A 13,762-nucleotide genomic window follows, 5' to 3' on the forward strand; every position below is an offset into this window, starting at 1 on the left:
TTGAGAGTAAAAGCTTTGGCTCAGATATGAGGTAATTTACTATACTTAATGAAATTTTAAACTCTGTTTAGGTTTTTACCTAGATTGGTGAGTTTATTTCAACACATCAAACTCCAAAAGCAAAGATGTATCCTGTACCATTCCAAAAACTCAATGATATATACAAATAAAGAGGATGCTTTGTTCATTTTTTTAAAAGATTTATTAGAGAGAGAGAGCAAGAAAGCAGGGGGAGAGTCAGAGTGAGAGGGAGAGAGAGAATCTCAAGCAGACTCCCTGCAGAGTGCAGAACTCGACTCGGGCTGGATCCAAGGACCCTGAGATCCTGACCTGAGCCGAAACCAAGAGTCGGACGCTTAACCAACTGAGCCACCCAGGTGTCCCGCTTTGTTCAAATTTTAAAAGAAAAAAATCCTTTAACATTCATAGTATGCGCTTTGGCCTGAAGGACCCAAAGTGCTGAAGCTGCTCACAAAGGTCATAGGTGATGTACTACTAGACATCAGACACCAGGGACAGCCAACTAACTGCATGTCACAGTCTACGGGTGACCTGTGGTGATGTCTCCATCAATTCCCAGGAAAGGTGAAAGTTAACAATGTGGTGAGTACTTTACAAAACTAAATTTACCCAATGTTTACATTCTAATTATGTCCTTCCTTCTGTTGTTAAGAGGTTTATTTTATTAAATGAAGTATCAAGATACAGTGGTGTTTTTGTTTCAGAGTGCTTGCTTGGCACATTTAAAAGAAGTTAGAAACTCTGTTTATCCAAATTTTTATTTCTATTGGGTTTTTTTTTTTTTAAGATTTTATTTATTTATTTGACAGAGAGAGAGCACAAGTAGGCAGAGTGGTAGACAGAGGGAGAAGGAGAAGCAGGCTCCCCGCTGAGCAGGGAGCCCGATGCAGGGCTCGATCCCAGGACCCTGGGATCATGACCTGAGCCGAAGGCAGACGCTTAACGACTGACCCACCCAGGCGCCCCTGTTTTGTTTTTTTTTTAAGTAAGCTCTATGCCCAACGTGGGGCTTGAACTCATGACCCCAATATCAAGAGTCCTATGCTCTACCGACTGAGCCAGCCAGGCGTCCCTATTTCTGTTGCTTTTTTAAAACTGGTTCTCAAGTCTGGGAACCAATGAGCAAGGACAGCTAGAAGTCACTCTTGGAAAAAGCTAGTTAAATAAGAACCTGGCTAGAGAACTTTAAAAAAAAAAAAAAGAGTCCCTTAGGAATACAGTAGACCAGCAATTTTGGAAAATTATTTCCACTGCATAATTCATCATAAAAGCGCAGACTAAGCTGTCATCCTCAAGAGAGGAATATTATTTTAACTATCAAAGCCAGCAATACTTCAAGGCTTCAAAAATACTTAGTTATGTTGCCATGCTAATGTTACCTATTTGCACTGTAACTCTAGATCAAAAAAGCAGATGTTTCAAACTGGATAGGGTTGCTCAAATTTAACACCATTATCTTGATAAGCTTTCCCAACCACACTCCTCCCTACTTACTCAAAACATTACCCTTGAAACAAGTAATTTTAAGGATCTTTCTCAATGTAATGATGTAACCATTCCCTGTTACAATTTGTATAGTGGATTCTAAACTTTAACTATATAAAGAGAAGTAGTTAGAGAACAAAAGGACAAAACAAAACAAAACAAAAAACCCTAACAGTGTGCAGGTTCAGCCTATAAATCTTTACACATTCTCTGTTTAGCTGGGATAACAGATAGGTGGGCACACAAACCATCAATTCTGAAGGCGTGCTTTATTAAGCCACAGAACGTAAGTCTATTAAAAGGTTTATTAATCTGTTCAACAAACTATATGTGGGTTGACTGTGGCTTTCCAAAATTTGGGATAAAACGACTTGGTACTGGTAATGCAATGTCTGTGCCTGTCACCATTGTTTGCCCCTGCTGGTTTTCCTGAGGCTCCCAGCTGGAGATACAGGAATATTTGTGGTCCTTGGTGGTGGATCAATCTAGGGAGGGTCTCCTCAAGACGACACAAAGAGCTAACAGCAAAAAGTAAAGCTTCCCTTTCCTCAAAGGCTTCCTTCCTGTTCCCTGTCTTCTAAAAAAAGACCAAGACTCCCAACTTCTTCCCCCAAGGGAATGGCACACAGATGCTCTCCTCACACTGCTTCTCACAGTAGCAAAGCTCATCACACCTCCAGACCAGACACTGCAGGGCCGCCCAGAATCAAGTAACTCCACTCTGCTTTCAAAAGAAAGACCGAGAGAACACAAACCAGAAGGGAAATACGCGCGCGCGCGCGCACACACACACACACTCTCTCTCTCTCTCTCTCACCAGAGCTGGTCCCACAGTGGAAGATAGGAAATACTGAGGATCAACCACACTTCGGGAGGGTTGTAACAGAACCCTCAGAAGCAAAATAAGCTGCCCAAGGACTCTTAAAGCAAACAGCTCTGGAAACGTCATTTCTCCACCGCCATCCACACGTGCTTATTGCATCAAACAGAGGCCTGACTGCAGGAACAGCTTAAAATCACTGCTTCTCCAAAAAAAGCACAACCGTGCAAGATGAAAACTAACCGTCAGGTCCCAATCAGATGATCTACAATCCCCTGTGGGTGCACACAGAAGCTGCTGCCCTAGCCGAGGCGGGAGGCGCGCAGACGGTCTGTAAGGGACCCAGGCTGCTCTGCTAGCTGGAGACTTCAGATCGCTGGAGCTCGCGGCTGTCTTACTTCACCGGACACCTTCAGTTCTTGCCTCGGCTACTGCAGGCAAACAGAGCCTGTCAAGAACAGTGGCCCTGTCCTCCCTTGTTTGCCTAACACTCTGAGAAGCAAGTTACAGTGCAACCCGTTTCGGCTCCTATTAATGTTACCTACTTACTCTGCTGGACTCCACGCTACATGTTAAGTACAGGTGGGATAAATCTGAAATTTAGGCCTCAAAAAATTTTACAGATTACCTAGTCTAGCCCTCAATTTTATAGACGTAGAAAGTCAGATGGAAAAGGACCGACGGCTAGCTCAAGGACGTAGAGCGAGTGAGTGGCGGAAGAGGCAACCCCCCGCCTTCCGGCTCATCCCGCCATGCTGACCCTCCACACACACGGGGCCCCCAGGCTCTGTGGCCGTCCAGGAGCTGAAGCTGGGAGGGCTGCATCCCCACAGGGCCCGCAGCAGGGAACGGGGGCCGCAGGCCACTCGAAAGCTGAGGGACCCGTGCTTCCCAAGAGGTCAGTATCCAGGCAAAGGATAGGCAAGAGGCAAGTACTCTGCATCTAGATAATTTACGTAACTCCTTCGCCTGCTGCCGCAATTCAAGTAAAAACAAATCAGGAGAGGCATTTTTATTAAACACACCTGACTAGGGAGTAGGAGGCTTTTTTCTTTCTTTCTTAATGGGAGAGAACTTATTTAGCTTTGTGAGGCTTTATGTTCGCAGTAATACATACCCTCGGCGCAGGAAGGCCCTATGAAAGTTCCATAAATTACCTTAATAAGGTAAATATTTAGGCTGATTTTATGAGGCTTTCCTACATTAATTTGCAGAAAGTTAATGGTTATGAGTATATGATCACAATCAAAATGGCAAAATAGACCAAAGGACAAGGTGTGACACTGGGCTTTAAAACCTGGTTTATTAAACTGGACCCATGATTCTCAGCCTTGACTACACATGAGAATCAACTGCCAACCATGTGAGTTAACCACCTTGGACATTCAACCTGGTCGAGCCTTCAGATGTCTACATCCTCAGACTTCCAGTCTTCAAAGAGGAGGTTCCAGACTTTGTGGAACAGACAAGTCATACCTACTTTGCTCTGTCTGAATTCCTGGCCCAAAGAATCCATGATCATAAGAAAATGGTTGTTTTAGACCACTAAATTTGGGGGCATTTTGTTGAATCATAACTAGGACATCCGAAGAGCATTCAAAGATCCCAGCGCCTAAGGTGTCCTACAGCCCAATTCAGCCAGAAGCTCTGAGGGTAGGACCCAGGCATCGATGTTGAAAGCACCCAGGTGATTCTAATGTTCAATCGTGTCTAGACCTCTGCTGTCCAAGACAGCAGCCACCTGCCATATGTAGCTGTTTAAATTTAAATTAATGAAAATTAAGTAAAATTTAAAATTCAGTTCTTTTGTTGCACTAGCCATTTATCAAGAGCTCAGTATTCATATACGGCTGGTGGCTACCACACTGGATATAGATATAGAGAACATTTCCATCATCCCAGAAAATTCCATTGGACAATACTAGTCTAAACCAGTAGTTGTCAAAGTTTGGTCCTGAGTTAACAGCATCAGCATCACCTGGCAATCTGTTAGAAATGCAAATTCTCAAGCCACATCACAGACCTACTGGATCAGAACTTTTTGGGGTGGGGCTCTCCAAAACTCTGATGCACACTTAAGGGTGAGAACTCCTGGTCTTGTTACTGCCCATACAAAATCATTTTCCCCATCACCTATCTCATACTTAAATCTGCAAATTATCAACTTTTAATTCCATTGTAATTAAGAAAATAGTTCATGTTGGCATACAATTTCAAAGGTGTATTTTTGTGTTGGCAAGCATGTTTGAGAAGAAATGCCTTTCAGTTAGCAAAGGATTCTAAAAAGTCTCATGAAGATGCTCTCAGCTATGTATAATCATTAAGAGAAACAATCTTAAGGCCCAAAAATATTTTTTTATATATTTTTTTAAAGTCTGTATTTATTTATTTGTCACAGAGAGAGAGAGCACAAGCAGGGGGAGCAGGAGAGGGAGAAGCAGACTTCCCGCTGAGCAGGGAGCCCGATGCGGGGCTCGATCCCAGGACCCTGGGATCATGACCTGAGCCGAAGGCAGCCGCTTAACCAAATGAGCCACCCAGGCGTCCCCCATAAATATTTAAATGGTTAAAAATTATGAAAATCAACAGACTATTCAATTATTAAAATTATAATTGTGAAAATGATATAGCATAAAAAAATATAAATGGGAGAAAAGCAAAACACAAAATTGTAACTGCAAATTTGTCTATTACTTGGACAAGGATAAAATGAAGGTAGAGGAAAAAGAACTGCTTAGGCTTGGCCAGACAGTGATCCTACCCCTTTTTCTTTCTGTCTTATATCTTATAGATACCTATGAAAAAACGTTTTAGAATATCTAAGGAAGCAATTTTTTAAAAAAGATACAATTGTGCTTTGATGTGAAAAGTCCATTGCAAGAACAATCTGGTAAAACAGTTCTATTGCTTCATCAGTGATTCAGTGAATTGCTCATCTCAGAGAAATAGGAAATCCAGACAGGACTCAAGCAAATAATGAGGCTTAGATGGGTTGTCCTATTCCTGAGAGTCTACAAGAATTTCTTCTCTCTACTTTTCCGTTTAACCTTAGATCCAACAAATATCGGAATTATGGATTTTTACAAATAAAATTTTAAAGATGTGAAAACTTGACTTCTTTGTTTTTTTAGTTTCCACATAATTGTTGGGTGATAAAATGCCAATAAACTAATTTCCAAGGAGGAACTTCTCACATTTTCTTCTTACATTTCCAAGTCTAAAGTCCCAGAAATATTCTGTAGAGTGACTTTCTTTGAAAAGATAGCTCCTGGGGTGCCTGGGTGGCTCAAACGGTTGGGTGGCCGACTCTTGATTTTGGCTCAGGTCATGATCTCAGGGTCCTGATTTCGAGCCCCTTGTCAGGCTCCATGCTCAGCAGGGAGTCTGCATGAAGCTCTCTCTCCCTCTCCTTCTGCCTCTCCCCCTGCTCACACAGGCGCGTGCACCCGCTCACGCTCTCTCTCTCTACTAAATAAATCTTAAAAAAAAAGGTAGCTCCTGAATCCCACATAAATCAACTCTTGGTTGTTTTAATACATGTTTTCATATAAATTTTAGCCTTACTTCCTTTACTGACAGCTCTGTTGTTAGTAAACTGAATTTCTTACATTGTCAAGGCACAATGTAATCTTTCTGGGTGTTTCCGTGTTGGTTTCTCTGTTATTCTGTTTCCTATGCTGGTAATGTTCTCCAAACTCCTTTAAATTCTAAATGCATAAACACCTTCTCTACCATAGCTAGAGGGAAGATTTGAGAAAGGGTAAGTGTGGCTGAATAACTCTGAGAAACCTTGAAGTCTTCAAGAAGCCTGCTATTTGGGAAAACTCATTCCTGAAAATTCCTTAAAAATATGAGTGCATGGCATGTGTAATTTTGTTAAAAATCAGAAACAATCCAAGTTATCCACTTATCTCTAACTAGATTTTGCCAGAAGCAGCCAAGTTAACTGGTGGGGTGATAAACTGGCCAGTTTGGTATCATGTAGAAAAATTTTCCCACCCCAACAAGCATACGTATTTTTAAATTAAAAGTAATTCCAAAAAAATCTCTCAACTAAAATTTTAGTGATGCAAAAAATAGGATTTTTCTACTTTTTACAGCTTTTCTGTACTGACTATAGCTAATTATCTTCATGAATGCTGGTAATTAAGCATTGTCTAGGGCAGCTACTACCTTCAATTATAACATTTACATATGCTCTTATGGAAAAGGAAATCATTATTTTTGTTTCCATTGTTGGAAGTTAAATATAAAAGAGACTGGACAGAAGGTTTTAATAATCTCTCTTTTTTTTCTTTTCTTTTTTTTTTTAGCAGTGAAGAGAACTAACAAAATGCTTCCTGTGTGTTGGGCATTCTTGAATCTAGGCACTGAGATTACAAAGATGAATCATGTATCATCCTTGCCCTGGAGAAATGACAGTCTAGCTGCATTCAGCTATATCCGAGCAAGGTCCTTAACACAGAAGACAGAGATCAAGCTGCCTTTATTTTAAACTAGCTTTTATAAAACTACTTTACACTTTAACAAACAAAACAACACACTTAAAAGTAAAAAGTAGACCATATATAGAAAACTATCATTAATGTCCTCAAAAAGAGACAGAAAATACAAAAATAGGATACTATTTAAAAAAAAAAGTCAGAGGCCAAAAAAAGAGCTCTTGGAAATTAAAAATATGATAGGGTAAAAGAAAAATTAAACATTAAGGGCTATTAAGATAAAGCGGAGGAAATCTTCCAGAAAGCAGAACAAAAAGACAAGAAGGACACACATTTCCAGGTCAAAAAGGCCTGTTGTGATTTCTCAAAAGTGGGGAAGAAAAGAATATTCTACAAGATTCTAAAGAATGAAAATCTATGTCACATCTAAAGGATTAGAAACCCAAATAGCGGGGTGCCTGTGTGGCTTAGTTGGTTAAGCATCTGCTACATCTCAGGTCATGATCCTAGGGTCCTGGGATTTAGCCCTGTGTCAGGCTCTGTGCTCAGCAGGGAGCCTGCTTCTCCCTCTCCCTCTGCCACTACCCCCTGCTTGTGTGCTCTCTCTCTCTCTCTGTCAAATAAATATATAAAAGCTTAAAAAAAATTTTTTTTTAATTTAAAGAATTAAGAAAAAAAAAGAAACCCAAATAGCTTTGGACTTTTCAACAGAAACACAGGAAAGTAAAAGACAACAGAGCAACCAAATGTCTTTAAAATGAAATTTGATACCCACCTAAACTATCAATGAGATGAGTGGATAGAATATCTTCACGGTTTCAAAAAACTTACCTTCCAAACAGCCTTTCTAAGGAAGCTACTAAATATGCTCTACACAAAATTAAGGCAGTAAACCAAGAAAGAAAAAGGAAACAGAAAAACAAGAGATCCACACAGAAGAGAGGTAAAGGGAATCCTCAGAATGATGTGACAGGCAACCCCAGGATGACAACTATGTCAGGCAAAGAAGACGACCAGTTCATAAAGAAGCATGTTGGAAGGTTTAAGGAGAAATGTCTCTAAGAAGATGAAATCAAGAAAGTCCCTAATATGTTTAAATGTCTTGAAAGGAGATTTAGGCAAGAGGCAGAAAATTTAAATGTTGAATTAAGGATAAGTACATAGAAAAAGAAGCAAATTAAAGAAAAAGGAAAAAATAAAAACAACTGTTAACTCCAGGAAAAACAAAAAATTCTGTATGACAAGAAAAGAAATCATAGAAGAGCACATGGCTCAACTGTAAATAGTTGACTATATTACATAATCACATAAATAAACACTAAATATTGATAAAATCAAAAGTATATTGGGGAAATGGGGGATGGGAAGAATTTGGGGGTGGGGTGGGGATAGGGCATAGAAAGAGAACACAGAACAAATAAAACCTAGCACTACCCGCATGTTATTCAGAAATATGGAAGGAAATTCCAAAAGAATGAGCTAAAACTGCTATATGTGGCTGTCTCTGTGGAAAGAAATGAAAAAGAGGATTCCTTCTTTTTTGTCATAGATTTTATAAATTATAAAACTACTTTACACTTTAAATTATGTACACTAAGGGCACCCAGCTAGCTCAGTCAGAAGATCTTGGGGTCATGAGTTAAAACCCCCTTATTTTAAGTATCTCTTCTGATTACTTAATCAGAAGAGATTAAAATTTTAAAAATTTTAATAAAGTACACTGATTTTACATACACACACACATATATATAGACATGCACATACACACACACATATATATAGACATGCACATACACACACACACACACACATATTCAGAACCCAACCTCTTACCCACTAAACTTGTGTTTTTCAAATTATAAATTTATAACCCATTAGTGGGTTGTGAAATTAATTCAGTAAGTCAACCATCACTTCTAAAATGAATTAGAACAGGGGTGCCTGGGTGGTTCAATTGTTAAGCATCTGCCTTCAGCTCAGGTCATAATCCCAGGGTCCTGGGATCGAGCCCCGCATCGGGCTCCCTGCTCAGCGGGAAGCCTGCTTCTCCCTCTCCCACTTCCCCTGCTTGTGTTCCCTCTCTCTCTGTGTCTCTGTCAAATAAATAAATAAAATCTTTAAAAAATAAATAAAATAAAATAAAATGAATTAGAACAGAGAGGGATAGAAAGTAATAGATACACTGCACAGTACAATTTTTCATGAACCTCCATTCATGCACACACACACACATAGTCCATGATGTTAAATGTATTTTTAACTGTGGAATGTGAACAAAATAATTTTTAAATCACTACTCTAATCTACACTGCATTATAATTACTTTTAGTTTTGCTTTTAAAAGTAAGAGATTCCAATCTACCTTTATTTTAAAACAAAGGCATGGCAAACGCGGACAGCTAATGAAAATATTCCATTAAAATGCTCTTTAAAATACCACTATTATCATGCATGAAGAATGATCACTCTTATATTAATGAAATCTAAATGCTCTGCTTTCTTACAACTGACTATAATATTTGAGCTAGAGAGAAATATAACAACAAAGAAAACAGAAGAGAATTCAAAGTCACCCAAATAATTTTATAATGTGGAGTATTACTGATTCTTAGGTGATCTATTTTTTAAATTTCACATAACTTCCACTAATTTCTAAATTTCTGGTCTACAAAGATATTTGAACAGAAGGAGCCGTCCTAGGCACCTTTGGAACAGCAGGTGAAGCCAACTTGGAAAAAAAGTTGCAACATAAAATACATGAACAAGAAAATATATACATAGTGGACTGACAGAGGTAGCTTTCTTCCACTGACCTTCAAGGATACGCTTTACAAGCTACACGGCAGTGTGGAAAAATTGGGCAAGAAGCCAAAACTTTGATGCTCTTTTACTAAGGGCCTAAATTTAGCCCATTTTTTTTTTAACCTAGCTAAGGTACATATGCACATTGCTTTAAATGCTTACCCAACAATTCATTTTACATAAAATAAGAGCAAAAACTTCTATAGAAACAAGTTCCATTATACTCTCTTCATGATAAAGCTTCACTTCCTAAAAGTTATAAAAATCAAATTCATAAGCCATCCATTTATAGTTTTAAAACCACCACTACCATCCAAAGTGATGTAAAAAAGAATGAATATTAATATATGGGTATTTAAAGACAGAAAAGGTATTTGCTAAAATACACATAAACACTATATTCATGTGCATGTATGTGTTTGTGTGTTTCTGAAAACATACATTGTTTTTGGAGAGATGAGGGGATGGAAAGAATAGGGGAGACAACAGGGCAAAAGAGGACTTTATATATCTGTTCATACTGTGGTTTTTGAACTGTTACCTATTTGGGCAAATGAGGGGTTCTCATTCTCGTCCCCCCTCCTGAATTGCCTGGCTTCTGCATCCTATTCCATGCACTTCCACAACCCCTCCTTGGTACCCTCATCACACTAGGGAACCTACAGAGTGCAGACATTTGCTGAGTGCCCGCTATGTATAGGCCAGCTGCTATTCCGGGCATGGGACACAAAGGTAAGCAGGATAAGGTACCTGTCTTCAGGGAGCTTGCAACCTCAGAGGAAGACAGAAGAGGAAACAGGTCATTTCCAAATAATATGGTACATATATTGGCAGAAGTATAATCTAACATAACCTACCGCATTGTATTTCAACTATTTTTCCCTCTCTCTTCCCACATCTCTCAAAGGTGCAAACCTCTGACATAGGCGCTAGGCCCACAGTGATCTTTGGATCCTGTGCTGAGAAAGGATCCCATATGATGTAAACTTCATACATATCTCCTGAATAGTAAATGCAACAGTATTTTAAGAAACATGTTCATATATGTCTTAATGTTTCAAAATGGTGATTGATATATATGCCAACTATTAACCTGGACCCCTGTAGTGTATTATAATCTTAGAATTTCAAAACAAATATCTTTAACCTCAGAAGCCCTATGATCTTTCAGTCCTTAACATGTAGTCTTGGCTTTTATTCCATAAAGGGGGTAAATAATGAAAGCTAAGCCTACCTGTTTCTTCTCCTGGAAATCAAAGCATCCTTGCTTGTTTTTACTGGTAAGACTGAAAACTTTCACCCACTAATTTAAAATTTCTATTCATAGTTAATACATTAGTAATTTCTTGCAATTTTCAGGAAGATAATAATTCTCACTTTGACACAGATTTGCCAATATTATTTAAAGACTAATTCTTAGAGTTCAAGCCTTGAACTTCTAGGTAAGAAAAATAATATTCTCACCTTTCCCTGAGCTCTATCCAAAATAAATGATAGAAATGAATTGCAAACATAACATGAAGCATTGTTGTAATTAATCAACCCAGAGCCCAAAGGAGGAATCATTTCTATTTTTAAATACACTGCTGCTTTAAGGGGAAAACCTGGTGGAGAAATATGAAACCAGACTACATAATGAAAATCAAAAGGCATTTGGTGTCTCCATTCTTGCAAAGACAGTAAACCTAACCTACAAGCAGCACTGCTGGATAGACTCCACTCAAGTTTTCTGTAAACTGAGTGACCAGTACCCAGGTAGAAGCCCACAGAAAGGGTCCATCCACCAAAGAATCCTATCTGTCGGGGGGACAAAACAAGAGAACTCCCATGCTTCAATGCTATTCTTAGTTTCAGATAAGGGGCTATTCCAATAAGCCAGCAGATGGATAAATCCCCAAGTCACCCTACAAGTCTTAAAAGACCCGATTCGTAACTGCAGTGGTGGCCCTAAAAATGATCAACTAATTATTTAACATTTCTAACCACCTATCTACAGTTATCATTTCTTATCCAGGTTCCACAAAATTAAATGTTCCTCTCCACAAATCGGAAAGCTTCATTTCATTAAACAGTAAGCTAACTGCAGCACTCCCTATGGTTAAGAGTGACAAGGAGCAGGTGCCAAACCAGCAAGGAAAAACAGAAGCAGTGGCTACATTAACAGGAGCTCATATTCTACCTGTTTCCCAGGCTGCTTTGAAGAATCTGGCCCAGCAGAATTTGCAGAGGAAACAATAAAAAAATAACCAGTTTCAGAAAAACTGTTGATGATGTGGACATCTAATTTAATCTGTAAATACTGAAATTTACTCAGTTCATTAGCACCATGAAATATACAACTACACCACTAGAAATGTATCTAAAATACTGTAAGTCTTTAAAATGTATCTAAAAATATTATCCAAGGATACATCTATTATTGAAAAGCATTTAACACAACATTTTAAATATAACTTTAGCTATTTACTATCACCCTATCTGCTATAGGTAGCAGAATGTTTGCAAACTGAATAAAAATTTCCACCCTCAGCACAAAAAGCAAAGAACTCCCAATCTTACCTCCTGACAATTTCTTCCCCCGAATTTAGCAAAATTGTGCCTGAACACCACATGATTATAGAATAGAGGCAACTGCGTCCTTTAGCAATAAAATAACCCTACTTCAGCCTCTATTCAGTGAAAAAATCTCCCAAGAGCAAAAAATCACTAAATTGTAGTGCATCAATCAACAGGTGACTTTTAGAAACACACTCATACTCATGTCCCAGAGGATTTAATTCTGTCAAATCTGCCAGGTTTTTTTTTTTTTTTTTCTTTTCTATTTTTACAAGCTACTGCATTGCTATACTGAATGAATTCCAACGGTTTTCTTCTCAGGGGCTTACCAGAAAAATGCCAAATATTCAAATTATTTTAAGACATTTTCCCATACTGCTGCGTGGAATAGAGCAGAATTAATAAGGATCCAAGAGTTACCACTTTTCAAATGCAAATATGTTGCCATCTAGTAAATGCAGCCCCTTTTTAAACATCCCCCCAGTGTCTACACAGCTCAGGGCACCACTTTTGTTTCCTTGAAAATCAAAATTCGCGCATTACATTCAGGCATTATCTCGACCCGGCACCAACAAAATAATAGATTTTAAATGGTCCACGCCTGAGCCTGCATCATACAATACTGTTCTGCTTTATTATGAGGGTTCCCCCCCCCCATTTTACAAAGTCCCTAAACAATTCCGCCAAATAAAGCAAACTGTGCAGTGGTAGAAAAAAACGAGGGGGCACTGGGTTCCACGAAAACAAGGCCTTGGGATGGTCCCTTGCCCGCCTCAGGCCTCAGTTTTCTTATCTGTAAAATGTGGGACCGCTCGTCTCTGGGGTCCCATCCGGCCCCCTCTCTCCGGGTGCCCCGAAGCCGGCCAGGTACGCGGAGGACTGGTGCCGGCTGTGGCCCGGGTGCCCGGGCTGATGCCGCTCTAGATGGGAGGGGACAAGGAGGGGGGCAGCGGGACGAGAACTTGGACTTGCCACAGCTTCAGACAGGAGCGTGCGACAAACTTGAAGCCGTCCTCCTAACAATAGGGAAGAGTACTCCCATTTTCCGGGCTCAAACTTGCCGGGGACTGCGGGGTGGGCTCCTCCTGCCCGCCCCCTCGGCGCCCGCTTTACCTTTCTCCCTGTTTGGTGTTAGCAGGAGGAGGGTGCAGGACCGTTTGATTCCCTTCCATCTCCACCACGCACTTGGTGTTCAGTTCCAGTTCTGAAAGCAGAAGGGGAGAGGGCCGTTGCCGAGGCGAGCATCCGCGCCTCCAGCCCCTTGGGGGGGGGGGTCCGCGGGGGGGGGGGGGGGGGCGGCCAGCCGGGAGCCGGGAGCCGGGAGCCGCACGCCGGGGGCTCGGCGGCCAGTGCGCCGCCGCCTCCGCCCGGGCCCCGCGGCCCCGCCGCGCACTCGCCGCCCCGGCCCCGCGGCCCCGCACTTTGCAAAGTTGCCCCCGCCCTCGGCCCGACCACAGATAAAAACGAGCGGAAAGCTCCTCACCTCGCCGGTTCATGGGCCGGACCCGGACGGCAACTTTTACCTTGGTATCCGACATGTTGGCGGCGCCCGCTCGGCCCGAGGCGGCCCCTCACGCGCCGCGCCGCCGCCGCCGCCGCCGCGCGCCCCCCGAGCGCGGCCGCCGCCGCTCCGCCG

At 40.9% G+C, this 13,762-nt stretch overlaps 1 protein-coding gene across 4 annotated transcripts in view; it reads right to left on the minus strand.

Moving 5' to 3' along the window:
* The window catches only part of KIF13A (kinesin family member 13A), a 211,714-nt gene extending 198,013 nt beyond the window's left edge, over window positions 1-13,701 (minus strand). For all 4 annotated transcript variants that reach the window (XM_032424921.1, XM_032424918.1, XM_032424919.1 and 1 more), the window contains exons 1-2: window positions 13,610-13,701; window positions 13,240-13,330 (exon numbers count right to left, since the gene is read on the minus strand). In XM_032424921.1, coding sequence (XP_032280812.1) covers window positions 13,240-13,330; window positions 13,610-13,664 — 146 coding nt within the window. In that variant the 5' untranslated portion in view covers window positions 13,665-13,701. The remainder of the gene's footprint in view (window positions 1-13,239; window positions 13,331-13,609) is intronic.
* Between the last annotated feature and the right edge of the window lie 61 nt (window positions 13,702-13,762).

The sequence above is a fragment of the Phoca vitulina genome, unplaced genomic scaffold, assembly GCF_004348235.1.
Source record: "Phoca vitulina isolate PV1807 unplaced genomic scaffold, GSC_HSeal_1.0 scaffold31, whole genome shotgun sequence".
Taxonomy (NCBI): Eukaryota; Metazoa; Chordata; class Mammalia; order Carnivora; family Phocidae; genus Phoca; species Phoca vitulina.